The sequence below is a fragment of the Chlorocebus sabaeus genome, chromosome 1 (genome assembly GCF_047675955.1).
Source record: "Chlorocebus sabaeus isolate Y175 chromosome 1, mChlSab1.0.hap1, whole genome shotgun sequence".
Taxonomy (NCBI): domain Eukaryota; kingdom Metazoa; phylum Chordata; class Mammalia; order Primates; family Cercopithecidae; genus Chlorocebus; species Chlorocebus sabaeus.
Window position 1 is genome coordinate 12,946,191 of NC_132904.1, and position 18,925 is coordinate 12,965,115.

At 51.1% G+C, this 18,925-nt stretch overlaps 1 protein-coding gene and 1 long non-coding RNA gene across 2 annotated transcripts; one reads left to right on the plus strand and one right to left on the minus strand.

Annotated features, from left to right (window-relative positions):
- On the plus strand, positions 1–8,031 carry LOC140711792 (uncharacterized). Its single transcript, XR_012093072.1, has 3 exons — positions 1–1,938; positions 2,341–2,461; positions 7,424–8,031. It is a non-coding gene; the product is annotated as an uncharacterized lncRNA (long non-coding RNA).
- Positions 7,158–18,148, minus strand: ZP1 (zona pellucida glycoprotein 1). Its single transcript, XM_037999256.2, has 13 exons — positions 17,455–18,148; positions 15,678–16,480; positions 14,143–14,264; positions 13,531–13,894; positions 12,953–13,096; positions 12,281–12,468; positions 12,112–12,209; positions 10,108–10,235; positions 9,833–10,022; positions 9,622–9,763; positions 8,044–8,125; positions 7,810–7,929; positions 7,158–7,544 (listed from the first exon to the last, which is right to left on the minus strand). The coding sequence occupies exons 2-13, from the start codon at positions 15,871–15,873 to the stop codon at positions 7,396–7,398; spliced, it is 1,923 nt and encodes a 640-aa protein (XP_037855184.2). The 5' UTR covers positions 15,874–16,480; positions 17,455–18,148; the 3' UTR covers positions 7,158–7,395.
- Positions 18,149–18,925: the final 777 nt, after the last annotated feature.

Consider the following 18,925-nt stretch of genomic DNA (forward strand, 5'->3'; position numbering starts at 1 on the left):
CCTCCCGGGTTTACGTCATTCTCCTGCCTCAGCCTCCCGAGTAGCTGGGACTACAGGCGCCCGCCACCTCGCCCGGCTAGTTTTTTGTGTTTTTAGTAGAGACGGGGTTTCACCGTGTTAGCCAGGATGGTCTCGATCTCCTGACCTCGTGATCCACCCGTCTCGGCCTCCCAAAGTGCTGGGATTACAGGCTTGAGCCACCGCGCCCGGCCAAATAATATATGTTTTTAAACTTGCTGCTGCTACTATTACTATTGCCACCCTACTGTTCCCTGTCCCTGGAGTCTGCCCTCCCCAGAGACAGGCCAAGTCCTTCAGGAAGCCTCTGGAGCCCATTGCTGCCCTGCCAGGTGAGTAAGCTTTCTTGGAGCCCATGGTTCATGCCTTTAGCATAGTGCTGTGTTACCTGGAAGGTGTTTGCGCATTTGTCTTTCTTAACTAGATTTTAATCTTAAGGACAGGACCATGTATCCGTTGCTGTCATTTATCTCTTCAGCTCATGTCACACTGCTGCTAAGTAGCAGATTGAGAGGTTCAACCTTGGGGCTCAGTCCAAAGCCCAGACAACGTCTGTCTCTTTCTTTGATAAGTAAACACAGAGGGCTTGACAGAATGTTAGTTTTATCAACCAAAATGAAGAGCTATCACCTCCTGCCACAGCTCACCAGATGTTGGCCCAGCTGCCTTGTAGGTGAACCTTTTGGAAGTAGATCTTGGTTGGGGGGTGGTGGATTCTAAAAGACTCACCCACATTGTCTAGCTAGTGAGTTTTGTGTTTAGGACCCAGCAGCAGTCAGTAGTCCCAGGTGTCTGAAGGGAAATTGTTTGGTGGTGTAATCAGCGCTTACTGCATCCTTTGTGCACTTGAGCCTTTGGGGATCAAACCCTGCCTAGCCTCCACTGTTGAAGGTGAGGAAGCGTCTGTATTGTTCCTGAGTTTGGAGCACTAATCAAGGAGGTCACCTGGGGGCAGTGTAGTCACACCCGTCTCCCCAGTAACACTGGTGCTGTGATGGAGCTCCTCACAGTGAGTACCACAGAATGACCCTGCCAGACAGGTGGTGGTGTCCCCGTTCTACAGATGAGAAGACAAGCTCAGAGAAGTGCCTTGTTTAGGCCACCCGTAAATAATGCAGCTAGGGTTTTTAAGCCATGTGACTTTAGAGACCAAGCTGATGAAGACAGGCACGGGCAGCTGATGACCCACTGCACACCTTTCCAGGAGGTAGTATCATGGTTAAATGCAGGCTCTGGAGCCAGCAGCCCAGGTTTGAATCCCAGCTGTGCACATTTCTGTGATGTGCATCTTTATGTCTCAGGCTCTTCATCTGAAAAATAAGTTCTTCGTAGGGCTCTTGAGAATTAAGTGAACTGATTCATGTAGAGACGAGGCACTCAGTAAATGTTGACTACTGTGCATTTTCCCTGCTCTGCCTGCACTGGCATCACCCTTGAGATTTAACTGTATTGACACACATAGCCAAGGTCATGGTGGTCCTTGACACTTGACACCTATCGTATAAAGGCATGGTCTGACTGCCTTCTCTGCTGCATTAATGAACTAAGGCTCTGTTGACACAAAGTGGCTGGAACATAATCCAGGCACGGAGACAGGAGTCAACAGAGCAATACAGACATGACGCCAGAGTTCTGATAGAGGTGCCAGCACAGAGGACAGGGTGTGCAACAGTTTAGGACGTCAGGTGGACCTGGGGGAGGTGACACAGCCACATTTTGAAGTGGAAGTTCCCAGGTGGACACAGGACAGAGGAACAGAGTAGGGGTGTCTGGTGTGAGCAAAGGCGCTGGCAACCCCACCCCCACGCCTAGGCAGGGTTTCATCCTCAGAGGGTCAAGTGCACAAAGGATGCAGTAAGCGCTGATTACACCACCAAACAATTTCCCTTCGGACACCTGGGACTACTGACTGCTGCCTCGGTGAGAAAGCAGGTTTGAGGGAACAGGCAGCTGGGGAAGGAGGAGCAGCACCGTGGTTGGAGACAGGCCCAGCAGATGGTAGTAAGGCAGGCCAGGTGGTTAAAAGTTTTCTGAAATATTCACCCCAAAGTGTCTAAAAGTGTACCTGTACAGTTTAAAGAATAGTAAACATCTTTGTGTCCACCCGCCAGCTGAAGAAAACATAAGGGGCCATCGGTGTGTCCCTCAATGAATGCATGCCTCCCTGCCCCTGCAGAGAAAACCACTACCCTGAAATTGGTGCTGATCATTCCTTTGTTTTTCTGTACAATTTGACTACTACATTGGGGTTTTGGGAACTGATTTTTGAACTTTATATAAATGAAGTCATTCAATCTAGTTTATTTGATTTCATCTTCTCAGCATCGTCCTTGAGAATTACCTGTATTTACACACGTAGCCCTAGTTCATTCACTACTGGGAAAACGAAGGAAAATGGCCAAGCAGAACTCACCCGAGGGTACTGTGATGGCATTTACTGAAGGTAGGAGCAGCTGCAGATACGCCGGTCCTGCGTGGCGCATTCATTCTAGGACTGCACGCCGGGAGAGGGATCCTGGCCATTGGGCTTTGGGGCTGTTGAGCTGCATGATCAGGAAGCTCAGCTCCTCCTCCTGCTGTGACCAGGGCTCTAGGGTCTGAGTTTTGCTGTTGCAGTTATTTGATGTGGTCAGCCAGCAGCAGGATTTACTGCAGTGTGTTCGTGGCTGGAGAAGCATCAGCCCTTCCTCTGACATGATTAAAGGGCTGGGGTCCAAACCTTGTAACTGATCAGTGTCTTAGGCACTTAGCAATGGCTAGACTCCATGGAACCTTGAAAGGGGCCAACTCCTTTCCTGGGAGGCCAGCCTGCAAAGGACAGACAGGTTAACTCTTACCTCTTATTCATTGTAGAATATGATTATAGGAATATTCCAGAATGTATTTATATGTTCTAGTGTTCATAATGGACATATGGGTTGTTTCTAGTTTTTTTATTTTTCTTCTGCTATTATAGTGTTTCTGTGAACATTCTGGTGCAAGGGTTTTTCTAGGTTAAGAGAGGACTTATATATTAGGGAATGACAATTTTTCAACATAGGTATACCAGTTTATATTCTAATTAACATTGGTAGAATGTTCCTGTCTTCATACCCTCACCAATGCTTAATATTTTCTGGCTTTTTAATTTTTGCCACTCTGGTGGGTGTATAATATTATCTTGAAGGTTAATTTTTCACATTAATGATTACTGTGTTTTTGTTTGTTTTTTTGTTTTTTTTTTTTTTGTGAGGTGGAGTCTCGCTCGGTCGCCCAGGCTGGAGTGCAGTGGCCGGATCTCAGCTCACTGCAAGCTCCGCCTCCCGAGTTTACGCCATTCTCCTGCCTCAGTCTCCCGAGTAGCTGGGACTACAGGCACCCGCCACCTCACCCAGCTAGTTTTTTTGTATTTTTAGTAGAGACGGGGTTTCACCATGTTAACCAGGATGGTCTCGATCTCCTGACCTCATGATCCGCCCATCTCAGCCTCCCAAAGTGCTGGGATTACAGGCTTGAGCCACCGCGCCCGGCCAATGATTACTGTTGAGGTTGAACATCTTTTCAGCCACTTACAGACCATTTGAGTTTTTCCTCTTGTGAAATGCCTGTTAGTGTCCTTTGCCTAATTTTCTATTTGTGTTATCTTTTTCTTGATTCGTAGCAGTTTTAAACGTGTTTTTTTGGATAGTAATCCTTTGTCAAGAATGTATTGCAACTGTCTTCTCACTTTGTGTGCTGACTTTTCACTATTTATTGTATCTTGTGACTTCTTCTTGTGAGGTGTTCATGTTGTTTGTAACTTGATCTGTCAGAATTCTCTGAGGCTTTGGCTGAAATCACCTTTCAGACAGGACCTGCATTTGCTTCTTCCTGAAGCCTGGGAATCACATTCTTTATCGCCCTACCTGGGATCACTTTAAATTAAATTCAGCCCTTGAGGTTTGTTCCTAGATTGAACCTGAGGGGTTCTCCTTTCTCTTCTCTCCTTCAGTCTGAGGATTTGACTGCACACACCAGAGAAGAGGGTATTACACGTTTCATTCTTAGGGTGATTTTTTTTTTCAATACATCCAGCCCCAAGATAAAAATAGGCAGGATTCCTTGCTGCCCACTCATGTCAGAGGCTTGTTTCTCCTTCACTTACACTGAGGACAGGGCCCTCTGGAGTTCCAGCTTTGGGGGAGGCCTTGCATCTGAAGTTGTTGCCTTTGCAGTCTCCGGGCTTGATCTGCAGTCCTCTTTATTCATCAAAGCAGAAGGCCAAGGTCTCCAGGGTCCTGCGGTACTTCCCAGAATAGAAGCTGATTTTACTTCCCAGAGTTTTTGCTTTTTATTTTTGGCCTATCTGCATGCCTCATTCCCCATGTTAATTCAGCAGTAGTCTAAGGATATTTTAAAATATTTATCATCTGGTATTTTAGTTGTTTACTTCAGGTTGATCCGAGTATCTAGTGTTCCTACTGCTGGAACAGAAGTGGCACTTTTCCATGAAATGCTCTCACGTAAGTGTCCAGACAGGGAGTTGAATTCAGCTGAACTAACAGGCAGTGAAGTATTCTGTTCCCTTTGTTAAAAACAAAGCAGCATGAAGTTAATTTGCTCTCAATGTGTAATGTAAATCTATGGGAGCTGGCGGGGGCGTGGGGAGTGGAAAGGCAGGGGATACCCTTAGGTCTTATATAGACACAGCCACAGCCTCTGCCCCCGTCCCCACCTCCCCAAAAGGGCAGGAAGAGACAAAACCTGACGGGCCCTGAGCAGCTCTGCTTCCTGCCACAGGTCGGAGACAGTGGTTATTGTTCCCAGCAGGGGCCTGCTCACATCAGAAGGCGGTAAGAAGGGAGGAAGAGAGAAACTGGGCAACACTTAGACTAGATTTTGGTACCTAGGAAAGCCAAAGTTTAGATTGCTTCCCCCGAGAGAAAGCTAGTGCTGCAATGAACTTCATCGTTCATATAGTTTGTACCTTTGTTTCAGTAAACAGACTCCTTTGACATGGAATTGTTGACAAAATCTATGAACAGTTTATCAGTTGCCAAAATCATGTACCTATATACACTTGGAAGTAGGAGATAAACAATTGCATTGTTACTGGAGTATCACAATAAAGCAAATGGATACTTCGGTGATTATATAGGATAGGGGAAAGTCTTTGCCATACTCAAAACTACAAATATGAGAGGGAAAAATTCATTGTTACATAATCCTTTCTAAGATGACCTGGCAGAGAAAAGCCAATGGCCAATTAGATGGAAAATTTATAAAATGAGGATGCCAGCCCCTTGATTTGGGAAAGTTCTTTACAGATGAGGAGAGAAATAGTGGAGAGTAGATAAAAGACATGAAGGGTAACTTACGTGACACGAGTGGCTAGAAAGATGCTTGACTTCTAATCAAAAAGAGCCCCTTCAAAACAGCCAATGCCATTTGCCTTATGATGCTCAGATAGGCAAAGATTTAGAGTGTTACTGGCCTGTGGTGGCAAGCCTGCATAGTGGGGTTGGGCGGGGAGACAGACAGTCCCGAGCCCCATGGTCATAAGAGGTGTGGTCTTGACCCAGCAGTTCTAAGACTGTCTTCCAAGAAAATAGTATACAAAGAACTATATGCTTAAGTAATTGTGTTCAACCCTTGTCATCCTTAACCCACTTGGTCTCTATCAACAGATCAAATGTCATAGCTCAACCACAGTTTAGAAAATACATCTGTTTGAAATGATAGGAAATGATACAAGACGTCTACCCTTGTGTTAAACAAAGCAAATTCAGTTACACAGCGTTATTCCAATTGGTACCTCTGGAAGTTTGAAATCCTTACATGAGCTTGTATGATGGAGGGAGGGGAAGAAGGAAGAGTTAATGCTGGAAGGAACCAGAACCCAGGCCCCTAAGACCAAGTCAGCCTGGCTCCTCCAACCAGCCAAGCTAAGAATCCTCACCTATGCCACACTGACCCTGCAGGATATATCCTATGTCCCCCTGTACACGCCAGGAAGCTGGGCAGGGCAAGACTGGCCATTGCTAGCCGTAGATGGGAAGACAGGCCCAGAGAAGGGAAGTCACTTAGCTTCCATGGCAAATGTTTGGGCCTTCCTGCCTCTCATGTTCTCTCTCTAGCTAGAAGAGTCAAAAGACAGCAGTTTCCCCAGCCCCTCTTTGTACTGGCCTGTAAACTTGTACATACAAAACCAAACCAAAACATTGGCAACAAAAACTAGGTAAGCATTAGGCTTGGGGCAAGAGGAAATGAAATTCTAGTCAGTAGTTAATAGCACCCAGTTACTGTTGGCTGTTATGTACTATTCTAAGCATTCTTATTTATTAACTCATTTTATCCAATACTTCTATTGGAATAGACATTAACCTCATTTTACAGATGAGAAATCTGAGGCCCAGGGAAGTTGAGTAACTTACTGAATATCACACAGCTAGTAAGAAGCCAGCTCTGGGGTCCCCATGCTTGACCAGTATTCTGAAGACAGGAAAGGCTGATAGGCCAGAGCCGAGTGAGTAGAGGGTTCATGTAGTATCAAGACCATAGGCATGACTCAAGCACGTTAGCCCCCCTTGTAACAGCTCTCTAAGCTCGTGCTCTACCTGAAGTCCAGAGAGGTGTCTGAATCCAAGTTCAGCCTTCCCTACCAGATTCTTCTCCCTGTCCCCTTGAGGCCAAGCCCTAGCGTCCTGCCCCCTTCTCTACCTAGAGGATCCACATGTCTGGAAAAGGCTTTGCTGCCAAGTCAGAGATGAAGGCCCATGCCGTGTATGGGCAAACCGGGCTCAGCAGCATAGCCAGCACTGGTACAGACCTGTCTGGTGGCCATGCCCACCGTGGCAGGCAGTGTCAGGGCCAGCAGGCTGCCATTCCTCCTGTGCCAGCCCTTCCCACATGGACTAGTCTTGGGAGGCCAGGGGAGGGGATGGGAGGCTGTGGCCAGAAATGCAGCTTTTACAGCACGCTAGCAGGCTCAGGGGGTCTGTGAAGTGCTCCTTCAACTCAGCCTAAGAGTTCCCCTTCTCCACGACAGCAGCTGCTCTGGGTGCTTTGAGGATGCCCTGGCCAGAACCCCTGTGTCTGTGAGGAGGTGACAAGCCTTCACAAGCCATTTGCCCAGCTGTTGCTGTTCTTTACCAACATCTTAACCTCCAGTATCTTTGTCCTGTTTGCTCTGCCTGAAATGCCACCATTCCTTGTGAAGAGGGAGAGGCTCCCGAGTTAAGCCTTGGGGGACGTTGGCCTCTGTGCAGGGTGTGGCACATGTGAAGTATTTGTAATCGACATCACAGTTCTGGAAAACAGAGCTGACTTGGAGGACGTTTCTCACATAAGAAAGAGTTCTGTTCTAGTGGTCACAAATAACTTCTCCACACCTGGTTTCAGTAGCTTTGAAATGATTGTTTATTGAGCCCATTCACTGTTTTCCCAGAGTTTCTGGACCCACGTCTGGCTCAGGCCCACAAAGACACCAAACCCAAGGACCAGGGCAACAGCTGGCAGCAAAAGGACCATCCAAAGGAGAGGCCTCAGGCTGGAGTTCCCATTGGAGTCTGTCAGAGAGAAGGGATTGGCAGGACTGGGTGAGGCCCCTCCAACCCTCCCCTCCAGCCCAGAACTTTGTATCACACTAGGCAGAGCTGAAGTTGCCTTTCTGCAGATGAGGTGGACTATGTCTGTCTTCACTTAGTTCCCCACTGACTGCAGTGACACCATCTCTTGCCCTCAGCTATGGCTGGAGCATCCCCGTTTTGTCAGCACAGTCTTGAGGGCTGGGAGTGGGTAAGGCCTGAGGGGCCCATCCAGAAGCCCTCATACCTGTGGGCCCAAGTGTGGGCTCCTGCCCATAAGAATCCTCAAAGCCCACTGGCCCCGGAGAGCTCACGATGTCCTGGGGCCTGGCAGTGTCATTACGGTGACCTGAGGATCGTCGCTGTCCTGCCCAAGGGAAGAATGAAATCTTGGGCTGGTCTCCTGCCCCTGTGGCCCAAAAGCCAGGCACAGGCCTGAAGATGTATGAAGGAACAAATGCCACTCGCACCCCAGACTCACTTGCAGTCCCAGCGCTGCACACACTGGAGCAAGTCTCCAGCCCTGAGGTATGGCAGGCAGAGGCGCTGCAGAACAAGTAAACCTGGTGGGAAGAGAACATCAAAGTGGCTGGCTCGGTGCCACCGGGCAGGAAGCAGAGGCAGGGACATGGGATCCCTAAGCTGGGCCAAGTCTAGGCTGCTGCTGTTCAGGCAGGAAGAAATCTGAACATTTTTTTTTTTGAGACAGAGTCTCGCTCTGTTGCCCAGGCTGGAGTGTAGTGGCCCGATCTCAGCTCACTGCAAGCTCCGCCTCCCGGGTTCCCACCATTCTGCTGCCTCAGCCTCCCAAGTAGCTGGGACTACAGGCGCCCACCACCACACCTGGCTATTTTTTGTATTTTTAGTAGAGATGGGGTTTCACCGTGTTAGCCAGGATGGTCTCGATCTCCTGACCTCATGATCCGCCCGCCTTGGCCTCCCAAAGTGCTGGGATTACAGGTGTGAGCCACCGCACCCGGCCGAAATCTGAACTTCTTGACCAAGAAGACGACTGCTGCCCATGCTGAGGGAGTGCAGAGCTGAATGTGTTCCTTACTGATTTGAAATCCACACCTTCCCCTGTCCCCAAGGTCCAAGTCTGCAGTGGAGTGCCCTGCAGGCAGGGACCACCGCACTTCAAAGAGCCCCCGTCCTTGGCAGGCCTGCTCTACCAATGCTGCCTCTGGCTGCGCAGCCCCCAGGAGGGCTGGATCTCTCCCACCTGCCCTACTGAGGGAGACAGCAAATTCCAAGGAGGTGGGGCTTGGCCAGGCAGCAGGAGAATGGATATTTGCCCTCCGTTTGGGACCCCCAAGACCAGTGACCGGGGGAAGAAGGGAGGGCAGATTACCACTGCTTCCAGATACACAAGGGCAGGGGCAGTGCCCTATGGGAGCAGAAGCAGGAGGAGCTGAGCTGACCCAGCAGGCCTCACCCATGGGCACCCCTCATCCAGGTAGGTCAGCGTCTCTTGGATCAGGAGGCAGCACACAGCAGAGATGAGAACGAAGCCACCCTAACCAGTGCTTACCAGTGAAATCAGTCTACATCTGACATAATAACAGTGATTTAAAAATCTAGAGATTTGGGTATGTGATGTGAAAGATAACGTTATTCAACAGGACAAGAGTTACAGTGCATCTGTCACCTCTGGAGCCATCTGTATGTTACACAGAAAACCTAAATATACCCTAAGTTTATCTACGTTTACCTTCTGGAGAAGTTGCTAAGTTAAAGGAAATTCAAAGCAGAATTATTACATGGAACACATTATCATTTCTGGAATCAGAAGTGAGGCGAGGCTACCCTAGAACATCAGGACCCGAGTTCAGATTTAGGGCTGATTGCAGCACAGGCAGCGCTTTCCTTCCTTCTGGTGGTGGTTATGGGTTACCTCTTGCTGACCCGAAGCCCGCTGCCTTCCATGACACCTGGTAGAAGCCAAGCCCCATCCCAGAACTTTGTCCACATAAGTTCACGGGGTGCCAGAGGGATGTGGCAACCAGCTCCTCCCCAGTTAACACGTGGGGCCAGGCCTGCAGCAGCCGGGGCTTCTTACCGGTCCTCTGAGGGCTCTCTGGGAGCCCGAGTCCAGGAGGGCGAAGGTGGCAACAGTGAATCTCTGGTAGTGAGACTGGAAAGGTGTGGCCCCATCCAAGGCTACCATTTGGGTTCTGTAGCTGTCGCCCTCGAAAGGGCATCTGAGAAGAGAAGTCAGAGAGGCTGTTTACAGGAGGCAGAGCAGGTGGGGGGAGCACGGGGACACTTACCCGTCTGACAGAATGGGCCACTGGGGCTGCTGGAAGGGGTTGGCACTGGGAGCGCCCCAGCACTGGTGCAGCAGCAGGACCAGGTTGGGGTCTGTCCTCTGCAGAAGCCGGACCTCCACGTGGACTGGTTCTCGGAGCAGCCTCACGATGGGATAGTCGTCCTCCCCATAGTAGGAGCTGAAGGTCTCATCTGCAGGCAGGGTGACTCATGAGCCAGGGTGGACTGTGCGTCGGGGGAGTAGGGGCCACAAGAGAGCAGGGATAGCATAGCATACCCTTGGCGATCCGCAGTTCAAGTCGCAGGGGGCCGGGCTGGGTCACAGGGGCAGGCGACAGGGGTGGGTAAATGGACGCCCGAATGGGCAGGAAGTCACTGGCGTTGAAGACGCAGCGCACATGAAGCCTGAAGTCCATGTGCAAGAGGGCGGGGGAGAAGACACAGAATCAGGGCATCCTGTTTACGTGATAAACTAGGCACCAACTCCGTGGGTGCAACAAACAGGGTACTGTCCAGCAGGGCGGATGGATGCTACTTAAGCAACACTTTTCCAAGGCCGGCTCAGGAAGCTCACCCACCCCCTTCCTCTGTCCATCTGGTCTCCCTGGGATGGCTCAAGCCTGTTATGCCAGGCCCTGAACCTGGTGGGAGAATACATCAGGATAGAGATGGGCCCTTGGGGGGCTGGCACCTTGTTGGGTCTGGCTGGGATACCCACAACTGCCTGCTGTGCCATTCGAGGTCCCTGGAGCCTGACAGTTGAGGCTGGCAGACGAGCCTAGGCGCTCTGCTTCCCAACAGACCTGGGTTTGAGTCTTCCTAGCATTTACAGGCTTTGGGACCACAAGCAAGTCTTTTAACCTAAGCCTCAGTGTCCTCATTTGTAAAATGGCTGTGACTGCCTCCCTTTGAGGGCGCTGAGACTGACTGAGATCACAAGATGATGCACCTGTGTCTTCATTGTCCTTGTAGTTGCAGCTGGTCTGCCACAGCCTAAGGGCCACAGTGTCTAGCATGTTCCTCACTAGCCTAAGGGCCATGTGGCCGTTCCTCCGCACTCTGGCGGGGCCCACATCCTCCTAGCACCCCGGAGGCCTGGCGCCAAGGAGATGCTAAGTAGGTATAAGTGGCTCACCCCTGTTCAGAAGGACTTGTGTCTGAGCCCTCTGGCCTAGTCCTGCCGGCTACAGCTGTTCCCCTGACTTCTGCCTCCCTTCAGGAATCCCCAGTCACTCTGTGTTGACCTCTGGCTGACTCCCATGGCTCTTACATCAGAGAGTCTAAGGCATGACACAGACTTGTCCCCCACCATTTGGCCATAAGAACTTCAGGGTTTTTTAAATTAAAATAAACAAAAATAGAAATGGGGTCTCACTGTGTTGCCCAGGCTAGTCTTGAACTTCTGGCAATTCTTCCACCTAGGCCTCCCAAAGCGCTGGGATCATAGGCATGAGCTACCACCTCTGTGGTACTTAGAGCTTTAAAGCCAAATACGTTTGAACTGTGACACAGTCCCCTGCTCCCCAACCCTCACGGCAGGGCGGGAAGGGGAAGGAGATACCCGGGTATCCACGCAGCGTCAAGCACAGGATTTCTACAACCCACTGGCTAATGCACTGGCTCTGTCCCACAGGCTGAACAGGCTGGGGTGAGGTGCTTTGCCCTTGGTCACACAGGTTCAGAGCCAGGTGTCACAGGCAGATTCCCTCGGCTCAGCCCCACTGGCATCCTGGGCACCTGGGTTGGTTTTGCCTCTTGAGTCAGCAGGTCCAGGAGGCCCCTAACAATGAGGGGTTCCTCCCCCACCCAGTTCCTCTCCCACCACATCCTCAGAGAGGTATCTTCAACTTCATCTGTGGCTTCTTAACCTGACATTAGGAGGGGCAACAGCCATAGCCTCAGCCTCCTCCTGGGACCTGGAAGGGGATGCTTTCAGTTGCTCTGAGCTTGGTTCTTAGAGAGACCAAGACAGGGCTCTCTCAGGACTCCAGCCCTCTCAGGACTCCAGCCCTCTCAGGACTGGTCATGGGCTTCTAGCCAAACCCTGCAGGCCGGGCACAGAAGGCCCCCACTTAACACTCATGTCTGCCCTGACAGAGGGATATTTCCCCTGCCTATCAGGGGAGGCTGGAAAGAGGTGGGCCCCTTGCCTAAGATCACATAACCAGGTAACAGCGGAGCCGGGGTTTGAGCCCAGATGGCTGGAAGCCTGTCTGAGCTCTCCTGTGCCCCCTGACACCCTAGCACAGAGCCACCCCTGTAGGAGGAGGGCTGCTCTCACTGGAAGGTGCTGTCCCGTGTGATGGAACCCTGTGGCCCCTTTCGGACGTGGATGCCAGACACCAGCCAGTTCTCATAGATGAGCTGGTCGCCAGCCACCTGTGGGAAGAGACCGCTGGGTGAGACTTTCTTGCGGGGACCAGGCCCCAGCCTGTGGTCCCGGCTCCTACCTGCACTGTGGTTCCACAGTGGCTGAGAGGGAAGTAGAAGACCATGAAAGCTTCCGTGTGCTGTGTTGGGGAGCAGCTGGTGGGGGCGTAGGCCAGGTGGACGTTGGCCAGTGTGATCCTGTGTGTCAAGGCCACTTCTTGGGACACCACAAGGATGAAGTAGCCATCTCTGAAGCACTGGAGAGTAGCTGGGACAAAAGCAGATGAGGGCCTTGGGGTTTGGTGTCCATCCAGCACAGAGACAGGGGATGTCTGGGTGACAGCCAGGTTTTAAGTGTGGACCCGGAAGTCTGGACGCTTACTCTCTACTTAGGCTGGTGTTGACCCCAGCAAACCCTTTATGGACTGATTTTTCTCATCCATGAGACAAATGAGTTGAACTACACTCTAAAAGTAGGCTCACCATATAATCTGTTATCCAAACCAGGGTGCTTTAGATCTGAAAGTACAGATGTGTGTAAAGGTAGATCTATTAATACTTCCTGGGATAGTTGTTATAAGGCCAGCTGGGACTTGTGACCGCCCCATCTAAAGGTCTCCTCTGCCATCTGCTGTGGGAGTTGGGCTCTCCAGGAGGAGGATGGGAAGCAGTTTCCACCAGCTAGAGGAGACAGGTCTCCTTCCGCTTCAGAATCCAGGGGACCAGGATCATGCTGGGGTAGGAGGGTGTACCTGTGTTGCCATAGTAACAGGGAACCTCTCTGGTGTTGTCATAGCAGCAGCCAGCCCGCTGACAGGCTTCCTTCGAAGTTCTTCTCACGATGCAGGGGAGGTGCCCCGAGGCCACCTGGCACTGCTCCTGGCTCAGGTGGGTACCTAGGGTTGGGACAGAGCAATGAGGCTGAAGGCACACAGTTTGCAAATCGTGGCCCTGGAATTGAATCTTGGGAACCTGCTCCAGAGCTTATGCTCTTAGCCAGCACACTAAGTGTCCTCCCTCAAAACTGCATATTACTGACATTTCTAGAGAACTTTTTCTGAGAACCACGTGTTGCTGGCAGTGGTTTCAGTGAGTTTCTGCCTAAAGTTAGGAAACAATTTTACAAGACTTTTTCTAGCTTTAGTATACCTATACATGTTTAAAGCTGTTTTCCAAATACTACAAAGGAATAAAAGAATCATCTTTTTCTAAAAAAAGAAAAAAACAAAAAAAGAAATGGTTTCTTAGAGCCCAGTAAAAGGCTGTTAGGCCACCCTGTACCCCAGAAGGCCCCAGGCAGAAGGTAAGTACACTCAGATGTCCTGCGTACCTATGTAATCTGGTTTGTTCACATCCCAGTGTTCCAAGGGGCCCCGGTGGTGTTGAGCCAGGGTGGCGAGGGCAGGTCCAGGTCCAGGGGATGGTAAAGCAGGGGTTGGGTGGACAGAGCTGTGCCCTGGGTCCAATGGGCTGGGAAAGGCATGGCCAGAGCCTGGTGAGGTGTGGCCAGAGGTGGGGAGGGAGGGAAGGGTTTGCGGAGTCGAGACAGAGAACATGGTGGGTGGTGCCAGCTGGGAGTCCGGAGTCCAGGAGTGGTCAGGTTTGGGACAGATCAGGGTAGTGTCTTGTGCCACATCCACATGACCATCGGGCAGCACAGCCTCCATGAACACTCTCAGGTGGAAACGCCCATTCTGCAGGTGAGAGGCCAGCAGGGAGCAGCAAGGTGAGGCCACCCAGGCAGGGGATGGGCCCACCAGAGCTGAGCTGGCCGTTAGGCAGGGAGCTGGATTCATGGTGGATCCCAGAAAGTACCTTCCAGGACTTAGTTTCCCCCACCCACCAGCTCAACAGATCTTGGGCTCTGGTTCCATGAGGGGCCTCTTCAGCCTGAAGTGACAGTAGGACAAGCTTGCTCCTGCACCAGAGCACGGACCCCTACCTTCTCCAGCACGTGGCAGCCTCTGTAATCAGCCGAGAAGACTGCAGGCTCCTGCGGCCTGGAGGTGACCCAGTGGTAGCAGATGGAGCAGTTGTTGACATCAAATCGGTTCCCAAATTCATCTGCAGTGGGGGAAGGGGAGGGGCCAGGGATGTTGAAGGGTGCAGGGAGAGGCTGCTGGGGTCTCGGAAGGAGCTCCCACTCAGCAGCCAGATGACCTAAGGGTACTCGCCTTAGCTTTACTGTTGGTTTGTTGTGTGGTTTCAGTCTATCACCCTCCCCTCTCTGCTCTCAGCTTCCACAGCTGTAAGGGGATGGGGAGGTCTTGGGATCTTTCTAGCTAGGGTTCCCTGCTCATAGCACACGGCAGCAGGCAGGCACGAAGGTGAGGTGGAGAAGGGATACACAGGGTCTCAGGCACCGGGCTATTTCATATCACTTCTTTTAAGCTTAGTTATCCGCATCCTGTGGCTGAGGCAGCTGAGGAAGGGAGGGTGCATGAGCTTTCTCAGGTGCACACAATGAGGGGCAGAATGAGGATTTGAATCCTGGGCTTTGTAGAAAGATCTGAACCCATTTCCCAGGTTAACTGTGGCTGCTGCAGTCGCTCGGAGACACTCCCTAGGTGTCCACCCTGCTTGTTGGTCCAGAACAGCCTGGGCACTCTCTGGGTGTGGGCATGTCCCCATGCCCTTGTTCCATGAGCACGGCCAGGTTCATCTTCCCCACCTTGCAGATGAGGAAACAGAGGCTTATGGGTCAGGTCAGTTGTCCAAGATCACACTGTTTAGAAGCTGCAGATCTAAACCCCAATTCCAAACCTACACCAGGCCACGCTCACTAGGTCCTACTGCTGAAAGTGGTTTATGGACCCTCAGCCTCAGTATTGACCAAGTGTGGTTAGAGATGCAGAGCCTAGGCTGGGTGCAGTGGCTCACGTCTGTAACCCCAGCAGTTTGGGAGGCCAAGGCAGGCGGATCACCTGAGGTCAGGAGTTCGAGACCAGCCTGACCAATATCGTGAAACCCCATCTCTACTGAAAATACAAAAATTAGCTGGGTGTGGTGGCACACACCTGTGGTCCCAGCTACTAAAAGGCGGAGGCAGGAGAATTGCTTAAAGCCGGGTGGTGGAGATTGCAGTGAGCTGAGATCGTGCCACTGCACTCTAGCCTGGGGGACAGAGTGAAATAAGTGAGAATCAAAAAAAAAAAAAAAAAAAAAAAAAAAAAAAAAAAAAAAGAGAAAGAGAGAAAAGAAATGCAGAGGCTTGGCCCTGCCCCAGGTGCACTGAATCAGAACCCGCACCTCGACAAGGTGGCCAGGTGTTTCCCACGCACACTAACGTGGGAGAAGCTGCCCTGGGTGATGATTCTCCTCCTTGCCCTTTTCTGTGGTGAGGAGGTGGGGGCTGGACACCCCCAGGCTGGAGGGAGTCCTTTGTTCTTGCTCCTTCTCCAGGGGAAGGGTCCCAGCTCCCTTCTGGTAGCAGCCCGTGGCCAGGGAGGCGGGGGCCAGGACTCTGCCAGCACTCACCCACCACCTTGAAGCGGAGAGTCTGGCCTGGCCTGGGGAACACCAGCAGCTGCATTCCCTTGATCCCACAGTCGTAGCTGTGCCGGAGGCCTGGGAGGCCAGGGTCAGGCTGGAGCCGCCTACCCAGCCCCAGGGTGGCGACCAGCAGCAGTAGGGCCACACGGTAACCCCAGGTAGTGGCTGAGCCTCCTGCCATGAGACGCCACAGACACACCCCTTACTCCCTCACCACCAGAGCGGGGCCCAGGCCTTTTATGGAGGAGGTGGCAAGGGGAGCCTCTAAGGGCAAAGGGGGCCCACCTGGAGGAGCACCCACCTGGCCACCAGGGACTGTGGTGAAACTCCTGCCCCAAAGGCTGGGGGAGGCAGAAAGCTGCACGTGGCCCCTGATGCTGGCTTTCTGTCCCACAGCTGTGGCTTTGGAAGGGAGGAGGGAGCTTCCCAGGAAACTGAGGCTGCAGATGGGCTGTGGGAAGGGATCCAGGGCTGGGAGGTGGCCCTGCAGACCTCAGGCCCTCTGCTGTCTCCCTCCCACCCCAGCCTTTCCACATTCCCTCCCTGCCCCAACAGGCTCTCCAGGGCCTCCTTCCTGCCTTGAGGCCTCAGGACCACTGGGAGCTGCAGACCTGGTTAGCGCAGTCACAGCTCCTCAGGCAGGGCTTTACGGGCCGGTAGAGCAAGACCAGGAAGACACGGCCCTCAGAGCTGGCAGCGGAATGGGGGCTGCAGGTGAGTAAACAGACCAGTAGCACCTCCACGGGCTCTCCTGAGGATCCAGCCGGTCAGTATGACAATGACTATGACTAATAAAAAAATAACAAGGACAACTAAATGTAATGTATCATCTGGATGGGATCATGGAGCAGAAAAAGGAAGTAAAAGCGAAGAAAGTGGATTTTAGTTAATAATAATGTGCCCACATTGGTTTGTTCATTAATTGCAATAAATGGATCATACTCATGTAAGATCATTCATGAGGTAAACTGGGCCTGTGGTGTATGGGAACTCTCTGTACTATCTTGTCAGTTCTGTATATCTAGAACAGGTCTAAGACGTAAAAGTGGCTGGAAACAAGAATGGCCTGCGGTCTGCGATGATTACAGTGCCAGGCCTTGCTTGTGTTCGCTCCTTATACCGCCTGACCATCCTCTGAGGGAGGGACTGTCACCAGCCCCACGTCCCCGGCACTAATTCCTGCAAGTGATTAGCCTAGGGTCTAGCAGCGTTTGAGCTCAGCAAACATTAGGAAACTGAACTCAGCAAACATTAGAAAACACGGCTATTATAATTAGCAGCTGCTGGAAGGGAAGAGCCTTGATAGCTAAGAGGCCGGTCCTGGTGAGGTTGCAGAGAGAAAGGAATGCTTATACGCTCTTGGTGGGAGTGTAAATTGGTTCAACCATTGTGGGAGGCAGTGTGGTGATTCCTCAAAGAGCTGAAAACAGAACTACCATTTGACGCAGCAATCGCATTACTGGATATATATCCAAAGGAATAGAAATTGTTCTATCATAAAGACACTGAACATGTGTGCATATGTTCAGCGCAGCACCATTCACAATAGCCAAGACATGGAATCAAATGCCCATCAATGGTAGACTCAATAAAGAAAATGTGGTACATGCCAGATGCGGTGGCTCACGCCTGTAATCCCAGCACTTTGTGAGGCTGAGGCGGGTGGATCATGAGGTCAGGAGATCGAGATCATCCTGGCTAACATGGTGAAACCCCATATCTACTAAAAATACAAAAATTTGCCGGGTGTGCTGGCACTCACCTGTAGTCCCAGTTACTCGGAGGCTGAGGCAGGAGAATCGCTTGAACTCAGGAGGCAGAGGTTGCAGTGAGCCAAGATCGTGCCATTGCACTCCAGCCTGGGCAACAGAGCAAGACTGTCTCAAAAAAGAAAAAAAAAAAAGAAGAAGAAAATGTGGTACACATACACCATGGAATACTATGCAGCCATAAAAAAGAATGAGATCATGTCCCTTGCGAGAACATGGATGGAGCTGGAGGCCATTATCCTTAGCAAACAAATGCAGGCACAGAAACAAACACCACATGTTCCCACTTACACATGTACTCACATATAACTGAAGGCTAAATGATGAGAACACATGGACACATAGAGGGGAACGGTGCACACTGGGGCCTTTGGAAGGGTGGAGGGTAAGAGGAGGGAGAAGGGCGGAAATAATAACTATTGGGTGCTAGGCTTAGTATCTGCATAATGAAATATAATCTGTACAACAATCCCTCTTGACATGCGTTTACCTGTATAACAAACCTGCATAAGTAACCCTGAACCTAAAATAAAAGTTTAAACAAAAAAAGTCGGTTCTAATGGTGCCCCAACCACTTTCTTAGCTGTGACTCAGACGCGTTATCTATTCTGAACCTCAGGTTTCCTGTTTGTAAACGGGGGTAATAATGCTTTCCTTGCCTGCATGGTGGACAGGAAGACACACAGAGACAAGTCATGGGCACCAGATGTAGTAATGATTTAATGCTTGGCAATAATTCACTTCTAATGTGATTAGAGCTCAGCTGGGAAAGCTTAGTGGGGCGGGTTGGGGGTCTCCCTGGGAGCACAGTGGGAAGAGACACTCAACACAGCATCGAGGGTGGGCGACATGGACGTGTTTTGGGAGGAAAGGGGTCCTGAGCAGAGGTGGGAGGAGGCGGGGAGGACAGGGATGGTGCGATGGGGATCTGGGGAGAGCAGGGCTGGAGGAGGAGGGAGGAAGCAGGTCACATAAAGGTCTGGGACAGGGACTCCAGGCAGGCTGGGGGTGCTGTCGAGGGAAGGACTAGTCGGGGAGGGAGAGGAGCCAGGCAGGAGCGGGGAGAGGGATGGATTTTTCCTGAGGGACAATGTGGAAGTTTTAAACTTTTAATTTTGAAATTATTTCAGATTTGCAGAATTTCCATATAGCCTCCTCCAGATTCCTCAAATGTTCACTGTTCACTTTTTACATTTGCCGTAGCTCCCGCTTTCTCTCTGTGCATGTGTGCAGACACACACACATGTACACGCACTTTCTTCCATAGCATTCAAGAGTCGGTTGCAGAAATGACAGATTCCCCTTTACCTCTAATTACTTCAGTATACACTTCCTAAAAAAACCAAATCACCCCCATAGTCAAATGATCAAAATCAGGAAACCAACATTGGTATAAACACAACGATCTAATCTGCAGACATTATTGTAAGAATTAAAGAGGAAAGAAACATGACGGGGCGATTC

What these genes read in the sequence shown, in the direction of transcription:
- ZP1 (XM_037999256.2), bottom strand. Translation starts at nt 15,873, where the DNA reads ATGGCAGGAGGCTCAGCCACTACCTGGGGTTACCGTGTGGCCCTACTG. An exon ending in TCTCCGCTTCAAGGTGGTGG is followed by an intron (nt 14,265 to 15,677) that starts GTGAGTGCTGGC and finishes CCCCCACTGCAG; the next exon opens with ATGAATTTGGGAACCGATTT. An exon ending in TGAACTGCGGATCGCCAAGG is followed by an intron (nt 10,023 to 10,107) that starts GTATGCTATGCT and finishes CCCTGCCTGCAG; the next exon opens with ATGAGACCTTCAGCTCCTAC.